The sequence below is a fragment of the Ciona intestinalis genome, chromosome 5 (assembly GCF_000224145.3).
Source record: "Ciona intestinalis chromosome 5, KH, whole genome shotgun sequence".
NCBI classification, from domain to species: Eukaryota; Metazoa; Chordata; class Ascidiacea; order Phlebobranchia; family Cionidae; genus Ciona; species Ciona intestinalis.
Genome location: NC_020170.2, coordinates 4,033,771 through 4,057,394, shown reverse-complemented (window position 1 = coordinate 4,057,394; position 23,624 = coordinate 4,033,771). Strand labels below are relative to the sequence as shown.

General features: G+C 32.7%; 2 protein-coding genes and 2 long non-coding RNA genes across 5 annotated transcripts in view; 1 reads left to right on the top strand and 3 right to left on the bottom strand.

Moving 5' to 3' along the window:
- LOC113474256 overlaps positions 1-1,407 on the bottom strand; it is a 1,848-nt gene extending 441 nt beyond the window's left edge. Inside the window, exon 1 of the long non-coding RNA XR_003395926.1 lies at positions 403-1,407. This is a non-coding gene — a long non-coding RNA (uncharacterized LOC113474256). The remainder of the gene's footprint in view (positions 1-402) is intronic.
- Positions 7-13,902, top strand: LOC113474255. The gene is made up of 3 exons (XR_003395925.1): positions 7-234; positions 4,696-4,697; positions 13,893-13,902. It is a non-coding gene; the product is annotated as an uncharacterized LOC113474255 (long non-coding RNA).
- LOC104265765 (nuclear factor interleukin-3-regulated protein-like) lies at positions 2,740-8,514 on the bottom strand. 2 transcript variants are annotated; one of them, XM_026834614.1, is made up of 7 exons: positions 8,320-8,514; positions 7,739-7,857; positions 6,807-6,909; positions 5,606-5,674; positions 3,958-4,083; positions 3,574-3,622; positions 2,740-3,195 (listed from the first exon to the last, which is right to left on the bottom strand). In XM_026834614.1, the coding sequence occupies exons 1-7, from the start codon at positions 8,491-8,493 to the stop codon at positions 2,798-2,800; spliced, it is 1,038 nt and encodes a 345-aa protein (XP_026690415.1). In that variant the 5' UTR covers positions 8,494-8,514; the 3' UTR covers positions 2,740-2,797. The 2 variants fall into 2 exon arrangements, with proteins under 2 accessions (XP_026690415.1, XP_009858775.1); XM_009860473.3 differs by having other exon boundaries at positions 3,574-3,625; positions 3,961-4,083.
- Positions 9,896-23,493, bottom strand: LOC100179447 (probable phospholipid-transporting ATPase IIA). Its single transcript, XM_002130572.5, has 26 exons — positions 23,341-23,493; positions 22,667-22,816; positions 22,220-22,346; positions 21,784-21,897; positions 21,387-21,530; positions 20,824-20,902; positions 20,405-20,580; positions 19,853-20,011; positions 19,364-19,453; positions 18,967-19,121; positions 18,451-18,589; positions 17,742-17,889; positions 17,305-17,405; positions 16,882-16,995; positions 16,311-16,451; positions 15,753-15,836; positions 15,201-15,371; positions 14,723-14,821; positions 14,300-14,537; positions 13,436-13,500; positions 12,594-12,749; positions 12,255-12,319; positions 11,957-12,065; positions 11,592-11,649; positions 10,792-10,995; positions 9,896-10,399 (listed from the first exon to the last, which is right to left on the bottom strand). The coding sequence occupies exons 1-26, from the start codon at positions 23,400-23,402 to the stop codon at positions 10,263-10,265; spliced, it is 3,285 nt and encodes a 1,094-aa protein (XP_002130608.2). The 5' UTR covers positions 23,403-23,493; the 3' UTR covers positions 9,896-10,262.
- Positions 23,494-23,624: the final 131 nt, after the last annotated feature.

Here is a 23,624-nt window from a genome sequence, read left to right as displayed (position 1 = left end):
AACTGAGATGTGCCGTACAAGTGTCATACATCGGTGTGCGATCATGTTGCGGAAACGGATAGCGTGTGCGTCGGAGCAGGATGGAACAGCGTGAGATGTGCCGTACAAGTGTCATACATCGGTGTGCAATGCGTTGCGGAGTCGGATAGCGTGTGCGTCGGGGCAGGATGGAACAGCGTCGTCGCGAGGCTTCGGAGCGCGAACCCGCAACTTCAACATTAGCCGCCCCCCACAGTAGCTTAGCCAGTCGGCGTAAATTTAACAACCTGGCTCCAAATTTAACAACACAAAAATCAATTCTTGTTAACACACTGTAATAATCCGACTGCTGGTGGTTATTAAAATGAACTAATAACACAATTAAAACTACATTGGTACCCTAAGAAATATTTGTAGCAGGACCTCTATTCACATTACATTCTGCATGGGTGAGGTCCTTGTCAAGGACCTGGGATTTAGGCCAGATTTGGTCCATTACCTCATCACCCAGGTTGTTTTTGTTTTTAGTTTATGCTGCAGGACCTCACTGTTATAAAAAAAAAAAAAATATCATTTAAAAGACACAAGTTTTTTTCCGATATTGTTCAAGACATCGCCATTTTAATAAACTTTGTTAAAGCAACAAGACAGAGGTGAACATAAAAGCAAAATAAGCGAATGAAAGTGGCATCCTTTCCTTCTCAATGATTAAAATTTGATTAAAACAAAAAAATATGAAAATCAAGCATGGGATAAATCTCGAGAGGCAGAAATTGAGCGGCAAGTTGGTGCTGGCGGTGGTGACAATTCAGTGGATGGAGGAATTAAGGTTTGTGTGGCTGGGAAAGACAAGGTTGATGTATAAGAACTATACAAGCATCAACAAAGTAACAAAAAAATCCGGAAACGGCAAAGTTTTATTTTTCAGAAAAAAATGAGCTAGTTTTTATTTTCTGAAAAAAGCCAGGTTTTTATTTGTGTAATAAACAAGAAAAGTTTTAATTTCTGGGAAAAAAAAATTAGCAAGATTCAAAGTTCTGGAAAAAAGGAAGCGAAGTTTTAATTTCTGAATGAAAAAAATGAGCAAAACTGTATTTTTCTTGGAAAAAAAACAAAGTTTGAAAAAACGTGTTCACAGAAGAAAATAATGTTTTAGATCCAAAAAATGAAAGATTTATGTGGAGTAACTAGAAACAGGTTACAGTAGGTTAGTCTGTGTGAGAGTTAAAATTATGTTGTACATGAGTCGTTGGTCTAGATATGACAAACTAATTAAGCAAAAAAGTTAACAGCAAAAAAACAAGAAATGAGCAAAAAATGATAACTGCGAAATAAACACACAATTGTGGAACATTAAATGCGGGAATTCAAAGACAAATGCACCACATTGAGAATTAAAGTAGATTGTATGGCAAAAAAATGGAGTGTATTTAGATTTTTAAAAGTGTGTAAATTATAAAATAACTCATTATTGTAAGACCATTTTTATGCCAAATAGAGCAGTAACTAACATGAGTGTTTTGTTAAACAGAATCCCTGTAAAATGGCCACCAAAAAGCTAAAGGTAATTAGTGAATTTGCACATTTTATCATATAGTTAAAAGTATATCTGTTTGAGAGACATTACGAAAAAAAGTTATACTGCGTTTAAGCTCCAGCCTACTATTAATGAATTTAAAGTGACTTAAAAAGAGGTGGCAAAGCAAAAAACGAGTGAAAATACACAATACACCAACGGTTGTGGATATCTGTACAAAGTAACACAAAATGAAATAAAGGTGCATTGTATGCAAGCTAGTTCTAACATGTAGCTGGTCATAGGTAAATGGCGGCGAAACTAAACAGAATCAACAATTACTGCACGAAGGTATAGTGGGATGGGGAAAGATGGGACACCTTTCCATTCTATTTTCTTGTTGCATTTGGTAGTAAACAAAGAAAATTCAAATAATTTTAAAACCGCAACCTCGCCACTACAATAGACCGTTGTTAATCGTTTAAAACACGATCAGGATATTTGAATATTATGTGCTAGAGGTGTCCCATCTTTCCCCACAGTACTATAAGTTAACTTTTCCAACTGTTTATTAATTTCTGGTAGCTTCAAAATAAAAGCACCATGTTTAATAAGTTTTTCCTTGGATTTTAGTATTTTATTTTATATGGGTAAGGTCCTTGTCGGAAAACTGGGATTTAGGCAGGTTGGACCCATTACCCCAGTCAGAAACCCAAGGAGCAAGTGTGACATTTGCCATGAAAACTTTGAAAAATTTACAGAAATGCATTTTATAACAAACTGAATGAACTAATACGATGGATCCTGGAACATGTAGCACTTCTAAATGGAGGCAAAGTTACAAAAGGATGGATACTAAAAGATAGAATTTACAAATTGCGTTCTCTGCCACAGAGGGTTCTGTAACAGAGGCTCATGCACAAATGCTCACAACATATTCCATGTACAAGTGTGATCATGTACGGGTCAATTCATGTACGCGATGTTACCGTTATGTCTCTGGCTAAGACTATGAAACAAAATTAGGGCAGATGAAACATCGATTATAGTGGTCTTAAGGGTAAAGTAATAAAAGGTTTCAACCCGTAAAACTAATGTACATTTACTCATTTGTGACAGGGTGTTTAAAATCACTAAAAACACTCGCTTAAAATTAAACAACAGCAAAGGAACTTATGCAATATTGTATCTGCAGTTTTGCTTATAACATATGGTTTAATTTCCCATGTAAGCTGTGGCTATTACAGCCATGTGAAGATTACTGTGTATAGTGTGCGTGTAATTCCTTATAGCCACCAAATCCTAAACATCTAAGTTTCTTCCCTTAAATCGCAACTTGTGGGGAAGACTAGAATTATATTTGCTGCCACTTTCATCCTCTAGTTTTTTCTCTGGCGTTTGTGGATTCTGCGACATTTTTAACAGGTCAACCAGAACGCTCGCAGCTTCATAAGTCACACAGTCTGAGCCTGGAACAGAGTTTTGAGCTATAGCTTGAGAGTCTCTTGCAGCAGATTTTATTGTCAAATCAACCCCTTGAGTTGGACTTTTTTCAGGTAAATCAATTGACGTGAGGACAAACTTGCCAGCAGCTAAGTTTGATAGAATAGAATGAGGTTCCCTTGTTTGGCAGATTACTTCACGCGTGGGTTCAAAATCATCATCTTTAAATTTGCCATCTGCTGTTTTGGTGTGAAGCTCTATAATAATCAATATTTAAATTGTAAACAGGTTTTATGACTTGTGGTAGCTACAAAGGTACATTTTTACTGCCTTTTACTGTGTTTGCTTTTGCTTATTTTTGCTGTAGCTCCAACACTGTTTTTACATAGGAGAATTCAAAAGATTGTTAGGGTATTGGATACATGTAGCATTTGACATTACATGAAATACCTTAAGTCAACATTAAGAATGTATATCTGGTGTATATTTAAAAGAAAGATTCCTATAAATGTTCTGTTTGAATTAATTTTATTTTTAACACATTAGTACCTCGGAAAAAATGAAATATTATATAAATATATATATAAAAACCCTACATTAAATAGAAAATATATATAAAATAAATATTAAGTTACCTGAGATTTTGTGCAAATTATGCATCGCTAATTCATCCTTTTCGTTGGGCCCCTGTAAAATGTTCTTTATTAATGATAATTTTAGTGCAGTGAAATTATTGTCAAGTGCAAGGAAACTTAATACACAACTTTATTGCAAAAATCCAGTGCAAATGAATAAATAAATGTAACTTGCTGAATCCTCGCGTGGCTGGAAAAAGACATAGTTATTATAGCACAGGTTTCATACACCCCATGCCAGCTTAAACTTTGTGGGTGATTTTCCCTTTTATATATACACTGTATGGCTGAGAATTTAATCTTCTATTTTACTTGGGTGAACTCCTACAATGTGACATGTGTTACCTCACCCATAAAGAACATAACTATGCAATAAAAGACACATACCTCTGGGTAAATGACTGGTGGTGTTGTGGATTCTCGTTGACACATGTTTGAAGAACTTTTGCATTCTACTTCACTGAGGCTGTTAGATGGGGATGGGAGCATGGAATACATAGATAGATCATCCTGGTGATAAAAAGTAATATTTTAGTTTATCAACTTTGTTTTATTCAAGTGGGCATATTTATTCATTTGATAAAAAATAGGTTTGGTTTATTGATTTTGTTTTATATAAGGGGGCATTTATATTTATTTGATATAATATACGTTTGGTTTATCCATTTTGTGCAGTGAATATGTTTATTTTATTCATTTCAATTTTTTTATAATGTAGATATTGATATTTCTTTATTTATTCATTTTATGTTATTGCACAGAAAGTAAATTCTTATACACTTTGTTTATAATATAATATTATACAAGCTGCAAAGCTGGCAAACACATGATATCATTGCTACACAATCTGCAATTAAGGATGAATAAATCATTTCTATTGTTTAAAATGACATAGGAATACCTATTGTTTCATAACAATCATATTATGTGCACAGAAGAAAATGCACAGCTTCATATTAAAGAATGGAGAAAAAAATGACAAAAATTTTCTAGGGAGTTAAAAAAAAAATATTTTTAATATATATATATTTATATATATCTCGATAATTTGGAATGTGATATAAAAAAAGTTATGTCATTTTAAATTACCAGTGTATAGTTGTATAATACAATTAAACAGAGATGTATGAAACAATCTAATTTAATATACATTACTGAGCAATAGTACAATGTAATACCAGATGTTGTAGAAGCGAATTAAACATCCTGCTGTGGCAGGAAATATTCACCACAATTACAATTGCTCTTGCAGAATCCCAATACATTATTACCTCATTTAATGTATTTAAATAGACAGCATTAATTTGGGGGGGAATTTACATACTTATAATTTTAAAAATAAAAACAGATAGGCTAATTGATATGTGATAGTGGAGGCGCCTAACATGGGTATGCAATGTATGCGCATATACCTTCAAAATAAACCAGACTACTTGTACTTCTGAGTACCTAGTATACATGCATTATCAATTTAATAGCCTATCTTACAAACATGTCCTAAAATAAACACTATACAGCGGTGATAGTGCAATGATTAGTCTATTTCCTAAATAAAACCTAATAATGTGACATGAAAAAATGTTCATGATTTTGCTAGCATAATTTTTTTTCTTTTAAAACTTATGGTTATTGGTTACCTTTACTTTTTAAAAGTTAAGGGGCTATGTGTGATAGGCTACTGATAAACATAAATTGTAATAGCTTGCTCATTGCGAAGATCAAATTTCCCAAAAAATCAGTGAAGATAAGAGAGCAGTCAGAAAAACAAAAAAACAGTCATAAAACTACTTGAAGAAAAGAATATATAAAAATTGTAGCTGCCAAACCAAACTTTAGGTAAAGGGAAAATCATTGTTTTTGGAATAAGATTTGTGGGCTGCGGCAAAACAAGTCTAAACAAGGGAATGAAAAGCAACAAAATCATTGCACCTGCTGGAGATTTTCTCATTTTTCTATAATTTTTAATCAGAAATAGGATTGCATGCAAAAGGGCAGGTGTTAATGAATAGAGTGTTTCTAGGTTAATACATACTGTGTGGTCTTTGTCTGACAAAAGATTATTTGCACCTGCCTCTGTTCCATCAATTTCTCCATATTTAACCTGGAACGAAAACAAAAACAATTATCTGTGTAGAAATTTAATGAGCAAATAAAGAACTTGTAAAAGTTATTGTGTTTTTCAGCTATGGATATTAAACACAACAACTTTGTTTATGCCAGTGTGTCTGGAAATTAGTTTTTGAACAAAAGAGAAATAAATGTCAATCATGATGGTTGCCTATTCAAGCTTTTTGAATGTATCGGAACTTCTACGAACTAAGCTGTAATTAAACCAAATCGGATTAAATAATTTTGGTGGGCTGACTTAATTAACAACTTTTTTGTTGAACTACATATTTACATTCCTGTGCAAAACAAGTTTTAACCGGTGTAGTTATGCTGCAAATTCCCTTGGTTAATTTGATTTACCATTTAAATTTAAAGAGAAGAATAAAGTTAATGTTATTTATATAATATATTATATGTGGTAAAGAATTAAAACACTTTTATTCATATACACCAGCAAATTAATTAAATATTTTAATTTTTATCAATGAAAAAATGTTATTGTTTACAGTTCTGTTTATTGAAATAATAAGTGCATTGTCATTGTCCCGCTAAAATATCATGTGTGATAACTGATAAGCATCCTCAATCTACTATGTTTGTTATTCAGCCCTTAACATAATATAAGTGAGGTTTAGTCTGTGTCTAAAAAGCAATATTAATAGCCAGAGGCAATTGCGTGATCCAACGTAGAAAATGAAGTAGGCCCTAGTAAAATAAAAACCACTACTACACTAATATGTCGAGACCAATGCACATTTTTCTTTTCTGAAAGGTAAATATTAAAGCAATAAAAAATGTCCTTCAGCAACTTGTGGTTCATTAAATTACATTTGATCAAAAAATTGTTGGAATAAAAAGCAACTACCATACTATATGCCAGGACCCGTGGGCAATTTTTTCTTCTTATAAAGTTGAAGTTTTAAGCAATGAAAAAAACTGTCTTTCAGCAACTTAGCAAATGGGTTATTAAATTACGCTTTTACAATTTTTTGGAAATGATAAAACAACTATCACAGTAATAATATGCTTAACGATAAAGTTAAAGGCATTGAAAAAAACTGTCTGTCAGCAACTCCACATAGCAGATCTGTTTGATCACAAATTTTTGAAACAGTAAAATTTACCTTCAAAGCGTACAATTCATTTCTTAAACATAAGTTTTCTTGGCTTAGAAATAGGACCTTGTCTTCTAACACAGAATCAATTGTTTTTCTCTTTTCTCGGGACCTGCAACCAAAATTAGTATTTTAACAAATTAGTGATATTTTTTCTCGCACTATTTTTTAGTAAAATTACAAACTAACAAAAAATTATTTGGAGATAACAATGGTCACTTTCGTATTTAAAGATAAGGGACAAAAAATACATCCCTAAATTAAATCTACAACTATTGTGGCAGTACTGTTTAGTTTAGAATATATGCATGTATTCGGTATAAATACAAAGAATAATTTATAAGACTATTATCACAGCGTAATGTGTTTAACTTACAACCCAAATGTCACGTTCAATGCAAGATTATGCAAAATTAAGGCTTATAGATATTTTCATAGATAAATTGAAACCACAGACATTATCCTAGCAAATCCTGAATTTTACGACCTGTGCCTAAAAAGGTGTGTGGAGAATTGTTAAATCTCCCAAACTATCTGTATATGATGATGTATTTAACCCCTTGACAACAAAACATAACCACATCTAATCTACAACATTGAGTTTGAAACTAATGGGTTCTCAACAACAAATATTTTGTTTAAAGCATTGGTAATATGAAAAGTGAGTTTAGGGGTAATGGGCCGATTCGCCCCGATTGTTGTTAGTCTGTCCATATATAGGCCCTATAGAAAAATTATATATGTATATATGGCTGTTATAATGATTGTTAGTCAAATCCCCAAAATTAAATCAGGATTTAATAGTGTGAAAGAGATATTTTGTTTTGTTTTAATTTTTTGTTGGACCGACATTTCATCTGCCTATTGCCAGAAGATCACTTTCACAATTATAAATCACCTAGCAGCAACAACATTCACATATTGATAAAATTTCAACTTACTTTCTTGCTGCTTCGTTATTCTTCTTTCGTTTCCTCCAGTAATATTCATCTTTGCATTCGTTTGGAACAAAATGTCGACTTCTGCGACTCCCCGTGCTTGCCCGTACTGGCAATTGCATCTACAAATATTATTTGCTTGTTAATGCATTATACACACCCATGTAATGATAAGGTGTTAAAATTATTTTGTTACAATTTTTATGTTCATGAATACCAATAAAATAATGAGGTCACAACAATACCTTTGAGTTGGAAAATTGTTGAGGTTAGGAAAAGAAAAAGTAAAAATATATGTATATCAGATCAGCAACTTGTTATTTAGACACATCAAAAAAACGAAACCACACATTGATGCTAATTTAATATGATGTTCTAACCCAGACATTATATTACCCACATGCCGACTGGGAAAATACCCAATTAAAATAATATGTGTGCAGCACCCATTTGTACTCAAAATATAATATCATCTAAACTATGAGAAATTTGGCACAAATGTTATTTTGTATAAAAAATTCCGTAAAAAAAGAAACATATGCTTTAAAAACACTTTTCAGTATTTTTTTGCATGCGATACCTACTTGTCTATGGTTTTGTCGTTCATTTGTGGCTAATGGATTTGGAAATCGTGGAAAAGAACCAAATGACGTTGGATTAGGAAGATATCCAATTGGTATAAGCTTGGGTGGGCCAACACTTCTGCGATTGTTATTTACGAAAGGAAAGTCATCATTATTTAAGTTGTTATTATTCATATTATTTAACAACAATTATCTAGAAAGGAAAGTTATTGATATTGCGTTTTGTAGTTATTCCTGTTTTAGATTATCATTTACAAATGGATAGTTATTATTATTTAAGTTGTTTTTATTCTTATTATTTAACAACAATTATTTGGAAAGAAACTTATATATTTATATTGCATACTTTAGATGTTTCTGTTCTATTCTATAAGGGTCAGGTCCTACATTGAGAACTGTTATTTAGCCTGAAACTGAGACAAAATTAGAGCTGGCATATTATCTCTATTATCATAATAACAATATTTAGTTCAACGCATTAACTGCATCCTATTTAAATGAATTATTTCAGTAAATTCTTTTAATAACAAAAATCATATTATGTTTATGTCTAAAAATCGCTATCTTCAACGTTGTTGTATTATCTAAGACAAAATTATATAAGTCTGTTTTTCAATTCCTTAACAGGCAATAACTATTATGTCTTCTCATTTGTCTTATCTGAAAAAAAACTATTGTAATTTATGTAAAATCTAATTCTAACATAATACATCTAGGAAAAAGTATAACATAAAAGATCAGTATTAAAAAAGAGAGAGAACCTGGGCGGCTGGGCCAACTCTGAATCTAAACCTGCAACATTAATAAACTGCCATAATAACACTATACAGACGCTGTTTTCTATACGAACATAAACAAACGTGTGTTATAAGAAATAGCTGTCCATATTTCAACTCCGTCTGACACGAATTCTCCTTTTTTCTCATGAATTTTTCATGCGTACGTGCTGTTGAAATATCAGATAATTTTCACGATTAGTTTTGAGTCGCTGTAACAAGGAATACCGCAAGCCAGAGTACCCATGCAATTTAAAACAACATAGCAATCCGACCACGGAAGGTAAATTACACAGTATATATAAACGCATAGACCAGAAAGATTTTTTGCAATATACGTAACTAAAATCTCGTATTCAATTTTCGTATTAGTAGTGTCTAACACAAATAGACAGACATACATTATGCAATTGAGGTCTGTTAAGGAGGGAACCCCCTGCGCCTCAAAACGAGCGAAAAATAACCCCCGTTAAAAAGATGCACCAAAAAACACATTCATTCGGATTGTTGTTTAAGTTTTTACAACTATTTGAAGATGAGTGCTGTAAAGCATAAACTGTGGCAAACAAATAAACTGTACTGCAGGCAAACCAAAATGGACACCTCAGTAAAGCATTCAAGTCCTACAGAATACGTAACTAACAACCGGTATTTTGTTATAAGATTCGTTTAACTTTGTAAGTACTAGATGGAGGCCAAAAGATTTAAGAAACTAATTACAAACTTGAGTATATTGTTTTATTTGACAAATTGAAGCCAGTTAAACTATTAAAACTTTTTGCATACATATAAACAAACAATAAGAAAACAAATGTATAAAATATATTGTGCAATGATTCGGATTATATTGTTTAAATTTTAACTTCTCACTTAACAGTTACAATACACAACCATAACTGGACATAAATGCTTTAAATATTTCCAGTATTAACACGCATAAAAGAACTGGAATATTTTGTAATTTTTGTACTAGAGTAGAAATGCTAAATTTTGGTTTAGAAAAATTTACCTAACTACTGATTTCTTGAGCCAAATCTGGTCTGAATTCCAGGTCCTCGACAAGGACCTCACCCACTTAAAAAAGGGACTACTTCTACAAAAACATATACTATTTCTATGTGTGCTTTAAATGCAGCGTAGTTGAAAGCTTTTAAAACGGAAAATGTGTTATTCATCCAGCTTTGAGTACATTGGTGGAGACAAACGTTTCTTTAAATATTTAATAATAGCCAGTGGTAGACAACTAATGCTGGTTATGACGACAACTCTCCATACAAAATCAAGAGACATCAGGAATTCTGGATCTAGTAATACAATAATTGGTATAAATGGTCCTGTAAACTAGTATATATAATTGTTTAATGCTATGGTTCTGGGGCAATAGGCAAACTATGGTCAAAATCCTACTAAGCCTCGATTTGGTGTCTTACTCATAAAAAAATAATATTAAAATACCTCTTGGATTATGCATATGTACTAATAAAAATATATAATATACACATGTGTCAAGTATTTCTTGGATAATACTTTGTGTGAAATACTAATATGTCTATGAAAAGGCAATATATTAAAATAAAAGATACAAGCATTTTTATACAAAGGCTACAAATGCAATCTACAGTTTTTTTTGGGTGGGGAAATCTTTTTTCCAAGTAAACAAATACTGTAGAATAAAAAGTAGGAATACTAAACTCACCAAAGTATTCCTTAAGCACAGCGAGGGCAGCAAAGTAGATTGCCAAGCTGATTCCTTCACATACAAACATGAGCCAATGCCAAGTTCTTATGGTAAGAGCAACCATTAAGAGTTCCGTAAATATGAGTGAAGTAAATGAAATGCTAACAGCGTGAATAAACTCGGTATCAAAAAGCAACAATGCACCGTACATTATTGCACCTCCTGTAAAAGTATGTTTTTGTTTCAGTTTGTTAGAAACATTAAATGAATGTAACTTATTTGTTCTCGCGCGGCTGGAAAATGACAGTCGTTATAAGACGGGTGTACTGTTTCTTACTCCTCATGCCTGCTTACGAGTTAACATGTATGTTACTTTGTTTGTGATATCTAGTTCAGTTGTATAGTAAGGTGGGGTAAGACGGGACAACTTTGGCACATAATATCCCAACATCCTGAACATGTTTTAAACATTTAATATTGGTCTATGGGAGTTGTGAGGATACGGATTAATGATTCTTTGAATACTCTTTGTTTATTACAAAATGGAACGTGAAAATGAATAAAAATGTCTTCCCACACCCTACTATAAAAACATTTTTTAACAACTCCAGTCGGATAGGTAGACAGACATTGTCAGTGACATATTCAAATAAAATCCAACCATTGATTATATTTAACATTTATTTCTGTTAGGGTGGGGTGGGAAGTAGTGACGCACTTTAATATAAATAAATACATGCTACGATTACATCTCATTGTATATGAACCAGTAATTTATCCACACAACACAATTGGATAAATATAAAACTTATTATTACCTTGATAAACACTTATTAGAACCCATAACAGGAAGGTCTTCAAAGATAATGATCTCCCCTGAATATAAAGTACAACTTACATACCATGTACCTTATGTATTTTAATGTATTAAAAGGAATAAAAGTATTATAATTTATTAAAAAGCAAAAAAATTAACATACTAACCTGGTTTATAGCATAAAAAACCAGGCAATAGCAAAGAGCTGAATACATAAAATAATAATTCTGAATGAATGTAACTTATTTTTCCTCGCATGACAGGGCAATGACAGTCGTTATAACATGGGGATCCTTGTTTCATACACCACATGCCCGCTTATGAGTTGCGATATATGTAGGTTTGTGAGTAATTACAATATTTTACCTTATGTAGTTCATGGTACAGCTCTGGAAATCTTAAAGCAACACTGGAGTTGACATCTTGGTCAAGAACGAGCGAAAATACAGGGAACATGGTGAACACTGTGGTGTAGCTGCATGTAGTTATACAAGGGTTACTCTTAGATAACTTGTGTGCAGTGGCGTAGCTAAGCGGAGTTTCTGGCGACGCGACACTCCCTTTTTTAATAAAAACTAAACTAAAAAAAATGCTATGTTTTTTTCAGGCTGCACCATTGCTTGTGTGTGTTGATTAATTAAACAATAAAATAATAAAAACTTACCCAACCATAAGGTATCCTTGGTAAAGAGGAACAGACGAGAAGTAAAATATAGATGAAAAAACAGCCTGGAATTAAAAATAGTGTTTAGAAACACAACACAGAATGTTAAATGTTATCAAGATGATTCAAAGCTAAACAATAAAGTCAAATTTTTAAACTGTTAGTATATTGTTATCTCATCTCCTAAATTAGTACTCGAAACTGTAGGCTTTGAACTTTGGCTATTTTTATGCTAAACTCAACCAGACATGGGTGTTGGGGTTACGGGGTCAAAGCTTGCCTAAATCCCAGGTCCTTGACAAAGACCTCATCCATAAAGAATAAAAGCAATTGGTATACCTGCATAACTGATATAATCAGACCTCGATGTATAATGAACTGACTGAGTGAAGAAGAACGCTTGTAGCTGTTCCTACCATGCACCATAAGCAAGGGACCAATATGGCAAAACTGAGTGACAGAAAAGTCAGCTGCCAGTGAAGCCTGCTTGCCTTCCTAAAAAAATTGGATTCAAATTTTATATTAAAAAAAATATTCTTAAGAATTAATATGGATAAACCTTATCCCATTTTTAAAATTTCCTTAAAACGCAGAAAAACATGTGGAAAAAAAGCACTTCCTATATTTAACTAAAATATACACAAGTTTTGGGCAGTAGTTACAGGTTTTTATGACAGAATACATAAGCTTGTATAATCCAATTAGTCATACAGCTAAAATACAATGAATGCAGTTTTAATTTAACTCCCGCTTTCAATGCAAGACTGAGATAAGTGGTCTAATATGGAATTTCTGAGATGCTGTAATTATCTTTAACAGCGTTCCAATGTAATTCAAATTCTACTCTACACGGGTGGGAATTTTTTTAAGTCCGAACAGTTAAATCGCTAATAAATATTTATACCAAACAAATGAGACAAATTACTGAAGTGACGCAGATAACCTACGTAAGGAAACAAGTACTTTACATTTATAGCTTATTATGGCATTTGGTTACAATAATAAGATTGAATAATTGGGAAGCAAATATGTAAAGAACGGGAGATCTTATTTAATTTGTTTTACCGCTCTACTCTGATAGTTTGCAAACTTTATAATAAAACAAAAATGCCACAGAACAAAAATTGTCACCCTGCCACCCCAGGTTTGGCACCCATGGTCTAGTTTAATAGAAAACTTACTTTTCCAACAATTCCTAAACCACAATCAGAAGCTTGTATCATGCTAACATCATTTCCACCATCACCTGTGTATGTATGGTGGTTAATATATGATCAAAACCAGAAGGTATATAATATATATATTTACTGTTGCTGCTAATCATATTATAATTGTATAAATTAATGAGTGTCATTTTCTACCCCGGCGACCTGAATAGGACGTCAAAATGCAAATTCCAAAGATCCAAAATAAAAGAGCAAAAAAAAGAGCCAAAAAAATGATGGTACAAATTAGAAAATATGAGCAAAAAATATGATACACATATGACATATGTGTGTTAATGCATGATAGGAGATATGTCAAAAATTAATTACATTTATGTGGTAATACATAATGAAATGTATGTTCAAAAATCAAAAATGATATCATATACATACTATATGACGGAAAATATGTAATATGGCAAACAAAAAGAAGTGGTGAAACTGAAGCGTTGATATTATTAAAGGCTAAAAATCACTAGCACAGATTTATTTCTAAAATTCTTTTCAATTATAACGGGAGTTAGACTACAATAAAAAAACTGTATTTTTTTACGATTGAAGTCAGTGAAATAAAATTAGATTAAATTGACAAAGTGTTAAATTATTTACACAAGTAATTTGATTGTAAAGTGTTACAGTTTGATGTCATGTTATCTCATAATATTTAAATTAAACATACCAGAGAGTTATATGAAACATATAAAAAAATATTTTATGTGAGTGAGGTCCCATGGGCATGTTATGCTGCGGGGCCTCACCCAAATAAAATATTTTTTTAAAATATATATTGTATTGTTATTTTTCCTGTTAATCACTTATGGAAGGTTAAAATTGACTTACCAACTGAACAAATTCGTTTTGCGGTATGGTTTCTCAGCAGTGTTACAATCTGTGCCTTTTGGGTAGGTGAGCACCTGCATACAACTACTGCTGGACATTGACAAGCTAACTCCACAAACTCAATGGCGTAATATCTGAGACAAATATCAAGTGATGATCCTCGTATAACAAGCGCTGTGTCGGGTGCTCGTCTACGGAAGGCATTTAACTCAAGGTGAGTTTCTGTACGGGAGAAAACCTGTTGGGAGAAAAAAGTCAAAAATCCTAAAGAATTTTTTTTTTCTAAATTCTTACACTGCTAAGGTATTACATAATTTAAGAAGTTTTTTAGGAAAAAAATATTGTGAAAAATTAATTTTGTAATTTTCATTTGATTAAAAAACTTGTCTGCTATTTTTAGAAAAAGCGGTAAAAACACCAAACCTGTTGAAAAACATGGATGTCTTGATCTCTGGACACCAAACATGAACTTTTAGCGATGCAAATTGCTGTTTCAAGTTTATCTCCAGTCAACATCCAAACCTGGGTGTATGGACCATGGAGTATCATGTATAGGAGATTGGGAAGTTATATGGTCTGGCCGTGGCCGAGTGGTTAACGTGCCTGCCTTTAACACAGAGGTAATGGGTTCAAGGCTCGTCCCTGCTATTATTATGGGCAAATGTGTCTTTGCTGCTATCATTGTGGGCATATGTGCAAGACACTTGCCCCAACCCAGTGGTCACTAATGGAACATCTAAATTATCAGCCATACATAAAAAAGAAAAAATGTCACCCACAAAGTAACATACATGGTAACTCTTAAGCGGGCACGAGGTGTATTAAAACAGAACACACAAACTGTTGTTTTCTGCCACGTGAGAAAAAACAATTATATTCATGATACAGATAACCAACTCACACGAATCCCTGCGTTTCCCAACATTTCTAATGTTGGTCTCACATCCACTTGTAGTTGATCTTCCACCCCTGTTACACACAACAGCTCCATATCGCGCTCTAGTGTCTCGATAACAGCAGTTACTTTCAAAGCTCGATCCGTCACGCTAAGTTTAGCTTGTTGGTATCTTCTCTGTGGAACAAAAATTCAAGTTCAAAGTTTATTTAAGAAAAAAGAAATCAAGAAAAAAAACCTTTTAATTTTACGTCTAAAGTTTAATAAAAAAAAGCTAATTTTAATTTTAGTTTACTAAAAATAAAGAGATTCAAAGTAACACTGTCTGCTTGAACGATACACTTTAGTAGCCTGGCTGTTGGGGTAATGGCCTAAATCTGGCCTAAATCATAGGCCTAGGGCCTTAAATTCAGCTTTATTTAAAAGGTAAATTATCACATAGTATCAGTTAGAAAATCTCTTTCAGTAGGTAAAATTAAAAAGTCTGGCCTAAATACTTGTTCCCTAAATTCAGTTTTATTTAAAAAATTTATCAATAGTGAATATAACAGCAATTACCTCAAAATCATAATAAACATCTTGTGTGAGCGTTCGTTTCCCAACCACTAAAGTTCGTAAACCCTCACGCGCCATGTTGTCACACTGTATTATAATTTATAAATGTTCGTCAAACATCAAACTGGTGGTAAAAAATGACACACATTTCCCTATAAAGTGTTGCTGAATGTTAAATACAGCGTCAGAAATACACTACTTTAATACTAAGTTTTACACTAGACATTTTATACGTTAAAAGAATATTTACAAACATACCTGGTAACAGAAGTAACAGAATTATGGTAGAATGGTTAAAATAAACCAGAAATTGAAGAGCTCTTATTATATATTTATAAAATTAGTAAAAACAGGTGGAAAAATGTTTTTGTTGGGTCATCTGCTTGGTATTATAAGAAGGATAAAGTTAATAATAAAAAAAAACTGAGCATTAATGCAATACAACAGACATAAACAGTGTCCATTTTCAAAGCAGTGCAATATTTAAATTTATAACTTTTGAAAAAAAATCCAATGTATATATATATATGTGTACAACTAATCAAGTATCCATAAACATACCTCTTCATTAAGCCAATCATTAAACTCAACAATTCCTGCCATAACAGCATCAGCCCCCTTCATATAAAATATTATTTCACCCGTCCTATCATCTTGTACAATAATCCCCATCCTTTTGCTTTCAGAGGTGAATGGGAAGATCTGTTTGCAAATAAATGTGATATTTTGTTGTTTTTAAAACATATAGATACTGTTATATCATATATATATATATATATATACAGTAGGATGGGGGGAGATGGGACACTTTTAAACTCTATTTTCTGGTCCCATTTAGTAGTAAACAAAGAACATTTAAAGAAATATGAAACTATGTCCTCATGACTCTTATAGACCGTTGTTAATTGTTTAAAACACGATCAGGATATCTGGATATTATGTGCTAAAGGTGTCCCATCTTCCCCCACCCTACTATATATGTAAAATCCTGATGAAATCTTGCTGAATGGCAGACAAAACATTTGGAAGAAATTTAACATTTTAGATACCAATGTGGTCATCAAGCCCAAAAATTTTAATTTTTTAATTATTATTGCTAAACACATTACAATATAAAGGTAGTATTTTATACCTGTAGTATTTTATAGATGGCAACTTCGTGGTTGGGTTGCATTAAATGCATGGAATTCAAATCTCGCTTGTAAAGTGTGAGGCCAACTAGTTCTGTCCATTTGACAAGAGCAATCTGAGATGGTAAAAAATTAAACCAGTAATCATTGAACTTTACGAATTTTATTAATGTTTTTAAGTAAACAGTCAACAGCTCCTTTAGAGTCGTGAGGATAAGGTTTCTGAATATATTCTTTGTTTACTACGAAATGAGATGATAAAAGAAAATGAAACATGAGATGGACCATCCTACCCCACCCTACTATCCATTCATGAACTTGTCATAATGTGAACTTCAAAGTTTGTTAATATTACTTAGACTTAGAGTTTGTTTATACTAAAGCCAAGGTGAATTTAAGAATCTGTTTGTATCAACCAACTTTACCTCATCAGGACTTGAAGCTTGGTAGACTTTACTTTCAAGTTGTGGTATTTCATCACTTTCATTCTCATACACAGGTGTCACATTATGGCATATTGCTAATGCTTGAGGGAATATAATGTTATATACAGTATGGCTATTATTATAAGCATGTTTTACACACCACACACAAAGCATACTTAGTAAATTCTGAATGTAGAGTTATAACATGGGTGTCTTTTTATTCACCAGACACACGTGGTGTATTTATACACCTCATGCTCACTGTTGAGTTATGCGTTTTGGGCGACATATATATCTCTTTCGTTAAATAATTGGTTGGACTTGTTTGTGTCTGTTGCTATTTCAAAGCACTATAGCCTTACTGTATATCTTTACACAAGAATCGCACCAGATCAGGGTCAGATTCATGGAATTTATTACAGTTAACACACACATACCTTTAACAGCCTCTACAGTTTTAGTGTGGGAACTTTTCCTTATCTTTGGAGTTGTCGTTAACTTCTTCATCTTATGGTTTGGAGTTGAACCAACGTCAATTAAATCATCTTTCGGTTCCGAATAAAATTGTCGCAAATGTTTTTTCACCTGCATTTATTTATATCCACTGTTATACTCATTTGCCAATCCCTGGTTTTGTTTAACAGGCATTTAAAGTCTTAAATAAAGATTAGCTCTGCCTTTATGATTAATAAACCCACATTTATGTAATTTTTTATTGTTTTGAAAGGTAATGCCAGCGGTTATATTAAATAAATATAATAAACTACCTAATCCATTTTCATTTTCCAATTCATCTTTATTTTTTTATAACTTTTGAAAATAAGGGTTCGGTTCTATGAGGGCCATGCCACTGATGCCAGGGTACATATGATATAATGTAGGTCAAATTTACAGTGTTATTTTTTTTCTTTCATTACATTGAAGAGAATTGCTGACATCTGCCTCTATGATTTATTATCCCACATTTATGTAATTTTTATTGTTTTGAAAAGTAATGCCAGTGGGTATATTAATAAAAATGAACTAGCTATTGTAGCTAATGCTTCTATAATTTCTAGAAAACTTCTAAAAATAAGGGTTACGTCCTCAGGTGGCCAAGCCAGGGTAGATGGAATGTGGGACAGAATTAGGATTTTTATGTCTTACCTCATCCATGGAGTCACTGCCATAAGCAACTGTTCCAATGTGAAGTCTTTTAAATATCATTTCATTCTGTGTGAGTGTTCCGGTCTTATCACTCAACACATAATCTATCCGCCCCAGTTCCTCTGGTATAGTGCTACACCTGTTGTGTGTAGTTGGGTTAAAGGATTAGACTTTTGTAGTACATATTTTACATGGTGTGTCCATACACCTCATGCAAAAAAAGAGTTGTATTTAGTTATATAGTGGCTTTTTATGCATTAATGGAGTTATATAAAGAGTGGAGTTATATACCTCAAGGGTAACAGGAAAATGGTCATTATAGAAAACCGAATGCAATGTAAAACAGTGGTTATATTTTGTTTACATTATGCATGGTAGCAGAAGTAACAGAATAGTGATTATACAATCATACAACATTTTTTCAGCAAAAAAAGTCTGTTCAGTCCTTTGTATTAAAAACACTTTTAAACACATAATGCAGAATACATTAACAAACTAATTCAACATTGTAATTACCTCACAGTGGTGCCTGGTATAGATGAATCCCTCTGTATAAACCAACTATACACGGCCTTCCCCATGTCTAAGTTGACACGTAAACTTATAGGAATGATATATGAGAAAAGTATGATGAACCTGAACATGTAGCGGTACCATGGACCATTGAAACCCTTAGAAAAACAAGTTAAAGTATTAATTATATACAGAAACATAGGTGTTAGGCTGTTAGTTCTATTTTATGTGGGTGTGGTCCTTGTCAGAAACTTAAAAAAATTAGGCCAGATTTGGATCAATACCCCAAACTGTTATTTCAACAAACATATTTTAAAATTTCAGAGATGATTTTAAAGAGCTTGGCGCCCATAACAGCTTCAATACAACTTTATTAAATATAAGTTAACCTATGGTTTACCTTAACTGCAATAAGTGCAAATGAAAGAATAATCACAGCAGCAAATAATATTTTAGTGAGAAAGTTGATTTCCTTGTCCACCAAGCCTATCTGTATTAAAGTAAAATAATGAGAAATGAGTAGGAGGGTTGCTGCAGTATCATTTTGAATGAATGCAAATTGCTTTATACTGGCATAGATGGAAAACGACAGTCGTGCGTTCTGTTTCATACAACACATGTTAGAATTACCAAGTATGTTACTTTGTGGCATTGTGGGTGATTATTTTTGGGGGATTTTTAATATGTATGGCTAATAATTTGGCCGTTAAGTGTCTTGCCCACAGTGACAACAGCAACGAGTATTGAACCCATTACTTCTTGGTTAGAGGCAGGCGCGCTAACCACTTTGCCTCGGCGCCGGAATAAAACAAAAGTTTTATATTTACAGAGCAGCAAAAAGTCAACTATTTTGCGTGGTATTGGTAGCAGAAGTAACAGAATATCTTACTTTAGTGGATGGGTTAGAGGTATTCATTACACTTCTTGTATGTTTTCCAGTGTAAACAACCAAACCAAGTGCTGTACCAGATGCTACCACAGTGTTGGCCCACAGTGCATTTTCAATACTCAGTGATTCTTCCACGAGACCTGATTTGGTTGGGTCATTCTACAAATATAATGAAGTATAAACAAGTGGAGTAATGAAAACAAAAAATAAAAACTTTCGATTTTCTATCTAAGCAATGCATTAATTTTTTTTCGTCTGGAGGAACAATATTTTGCATGCTTTGACGCCTAGAAATGAGTGAGTATAGGTTTTCTATGATTATTTTTTTATTCAAAATTTTGTACTGTTTTTTATATCCCTGACTTTGGGGCAAAAATACCATTTGCAGAGCAATAAAAAATGTTTTCAAGAGCAACCTTGTTATAACACGAGTGTTCTGTATCAAACAACTTGTGCCAGCTTACAAGTTACCACGAATGGAACGTTGTGGGTAATTGTTTTTTTTGTTTTTTTCCATTTTTTTATGTATGGCTGAGGGTTGGAGCAACCTACCATGGTAAAAGAACCAATAAAGCTGTGTATATCGTTGTGTGGTTTATCTGCATACACATGAGCACCACAGTTGATCACAGAGGCGTAATTATCCATGGCTTGTGTGCTGGGTATTGCAAGTTTAAGTTTCCAATCAGTTTCCCCATCAAGTTGGTCCGTACGGATAAAACAAGTGCCTGGATAAACAGATAAAATAAATAAAAACACAAAGGTTTAAAAAATACGGGTTTTATCAACGCAGCTGAATACCATAACAAAATTAACACAAAAATGACAGGTTATCAAAACATGCAAACTATATATCAACCTATTTATGTGTATCTACAAGTTTAATGATAATTAAAACAATGAAAAAACAGAAATAAAAATCAAAACAACATGCATAAAAATGAAAAATTTGGCTTTATAACAAAGCTCACCATTTTTTTCCGAGGATTTGAGTAAAATAAGATCAGCAGGAACCCTTTGATCTTTCTCTAAGATTAACACATCAGATACCTGCAATACAGACTTACTTAGTATGGAAATATATACCAATGTAAACTGTAGAATTAAAGTATTATACTGCTTTAGAACCATGACAATTTTTTTATTCTATATGTCTAAGGATACTTGACACCATATAGGCGTAAAAAAGTGTCTGTATATATATACTTGATTTTCTACACTGCATTAATATATTAAAATTAGATTTTTTATTAAATATTTTAAAAATGCTCCATGGGCCTATGCTAGAAATGGACATATCGCCAACTCAGTGGTTGATAATAGAAAGTAGTAATACTGATTAATGCAGTGTAGAAAACTAAAGTCTTCCTACCTAACCTACCATGCCAGGTTTGGAACTATAGGGTGGTAGGTGTAGGAAATTAGAGGTAATGGGTTCAAGGCTCATCGCTGGTAACCTGCTGCCATTGTGGGCGAACAACTTTCGTTTTCCAGACGAGGATAGTTACATTAATTTATTCAAATTATTACTTACTTTAATATGGGAGCTTGCAACAAAAGTTGTGCTACCATCCGGTAATACTTTTTTATACTGAGTTGAATTAATCTCTTTATCTCTGTAGTATCGCTTCAGTTCATCAAATGCTTCACGTATTAAAGTTACACTTAATACAAAACCCTGAAAATACAAACAGAAACGATGGGGTATTGTTTCAGTAACAAAATTTAGGTTTTTATATTATAATACTTTTGGGAGACATATATTTATGGATAATGATCAAAATAACAGACAGTATACGTTTTTACATTAGCACCCAAACAGTATATTTATATAACTTCAATAGCCTATAAAATATTATTCTGTACATAGTTTTTTTTAAATATTTTAAATGTTATAGATTACAAAGTTAAATAAAGCACGTCGTACATACCAATGGAGCCCAATACGTGTATAGGAATCCTATCTTCAATGATGGAATAAATTGTGAACATGCCATTATAAGGAAATATAAATTTAAGAAGAATTTGAACTGGTTGTATAAGACCTGTAATAAAACATGAACATAATTTAAAGTTAAATGTCATTATTCAACAGTAAGCAAGAAAAAAAGTCAAATAGTTTCATTAAGAATATTTAAATAATATACAAAATGTTTTAAGTACACAAGATGAAACATGTTTACAAAATGAAAGTTGTTAGTGTGGGAAAGTTAGGACATTTATATATTGTGGGCACAGTGTATAGATTTAAACATGATCAAACTTTTTAAAATTCAATAGAGGCAGGGATAAGTTAGACTCCATTTTACTTAAGAGAACTATATTTATATTTTTGGGTTTTTAAAACCAATCCCACTTACGACTCACCCCTGGTATGAAAGTTAGAATATTGTATTTCTGGTTGCATATTTTGTTGGCCGGATATTTCTCTTCAAGGTCAATACGGCCAATCAGAATGGTCCGTGATTTTAGAACAACTTTTCGTACAAAACAACTGGAATAATTCGATTGTATATAAATATTTATCTTTTTACATTGTATATGTATGTATGTTTACAGTTACTGGATTGAATGATTGAATGTTACTACCTATATCTTCGCGTCCCCCGAAACGAGAGTCGTTATAACACAAGTGTTCTGTTTCATACACCTCATGCCAGCTCACGAGTTACCAAGTATGTTACTTTGTGAGTATTTGATTTTTTCTCTTTTTTTGTCTGGCTGATAATTTGGACAACCCATTAGTGACCAGTGGATTGGAGCAATTGTATTAAAAAGCACGAACAAATAAACTTTACATTCACACAACTTTACCTTTTAAAACATTTCCAAAATGCTGAACAACATGAACAGAAACCTTTTCTAGAAGGTGGAACAGACACTTCAAACTCACTGTACTCAGATACACTCACTGACGTGCCCATTGACATTAATGGGATGGAGTCTTCTTGAAGATTTGGACTTCTATCAACAATTTACATATGTAGGTTAAACTTGCATATAAATGAATGGATTTAAATTGTATGTTTTAGCGTGACAAGGCAACGACAGTATTTATAACACAGGTGTTCTGTTTTTACAAAATGACTGGCAATCAGACAACCATAGTATGAATACAGTTATTAGGGTACAAGCAATTTTAGTGAGGTAGTTCTATAAAAGGTGCTAGTGAAGAATCTCCCCCCCCAGCTTATTTGCTAACCACTAACCCCTAGGTCAGGGCCCAGGGGGTTAAGTGTTGATGGTTGGGGGGTTAGTGGTTATAAGGGTTAGTAGTTACTAGTTAGTGGTCAGCAAATAAGGGGGGGGGGGGAGACTCTTCACTAGCACCCTATAAAATATACTGGTATTCAAATAAGACACAGTGGTTTTAGTCTGTAAAACATGATAGTTTTTTATAAAATTGAACCACTTTATTAAATATTTGGCTTTTTAAAAATCCCTTGTATACAAAAACATACGATATTATAACTTAAACACATATTTACCTGCTAAGCTTGGAATATTTAACGTGGGGAGACCCAAGTAAAGGGTTTCGAGCAGACGCCATTCAATGGAACGATAAAATTTACACTTACATTCCTTACACAGTTTAGGTTGATTTTTGCTTCAAAACAAATTCGCGTCACATTTAACATAAAAATGTTATATAACTGTTTTCCCGCCAAGAGATCTTCGACTATTCTTCGTCCCCAGGCAAAATAAAACTACTTAAAATGTATATGTAAAGGTATAATGCAAATTTTACCCGCTAAAGTGGAAGTCAGATCGT

Coding starts and splice junctions, on each gene's coding strand:
- LOC104265765 (XM_026834614.1), bottom strand. CDS start 8,493: ATGAATAATAACAACTTAAATAATGATGACTTTCCTTTCGTAAATAAC. Junction 7,858..8,319: donor AACGACAAAACCATAGACAA/GTAGGTATCGCA, acceptor TAATATTTGTAG/ATGCAATTGCCAGTACGGGC. Junction 3,623..3,957: donor CAGTCATTTACCCAGAGGTA/TGTGTCTTTTAT, acceptor ATTTTACAGGGG/CCCAACGAAAAGGATGAATT.
- LOC100179447 (XM_002130572.5), bottom strand. CDS start 23,402: ATGGCGTCTGCTCGAAACCCTTTACTTGGGTCTCCCCACGTTAAATAT. Junction 18,590..18,966: donor ATACCAGGCACCACTGTGAG/GTAATTACAATG, acceptor TACACACAACAG/GTGTAGCACTATACCAGAGG. Junction 12,066..12,254: donor CAAGGATACCTTATGGTTGG/GTAAGTTTTTAT, acceptor AACTACATGCAG/CTACACCACAGTGTTCACCA.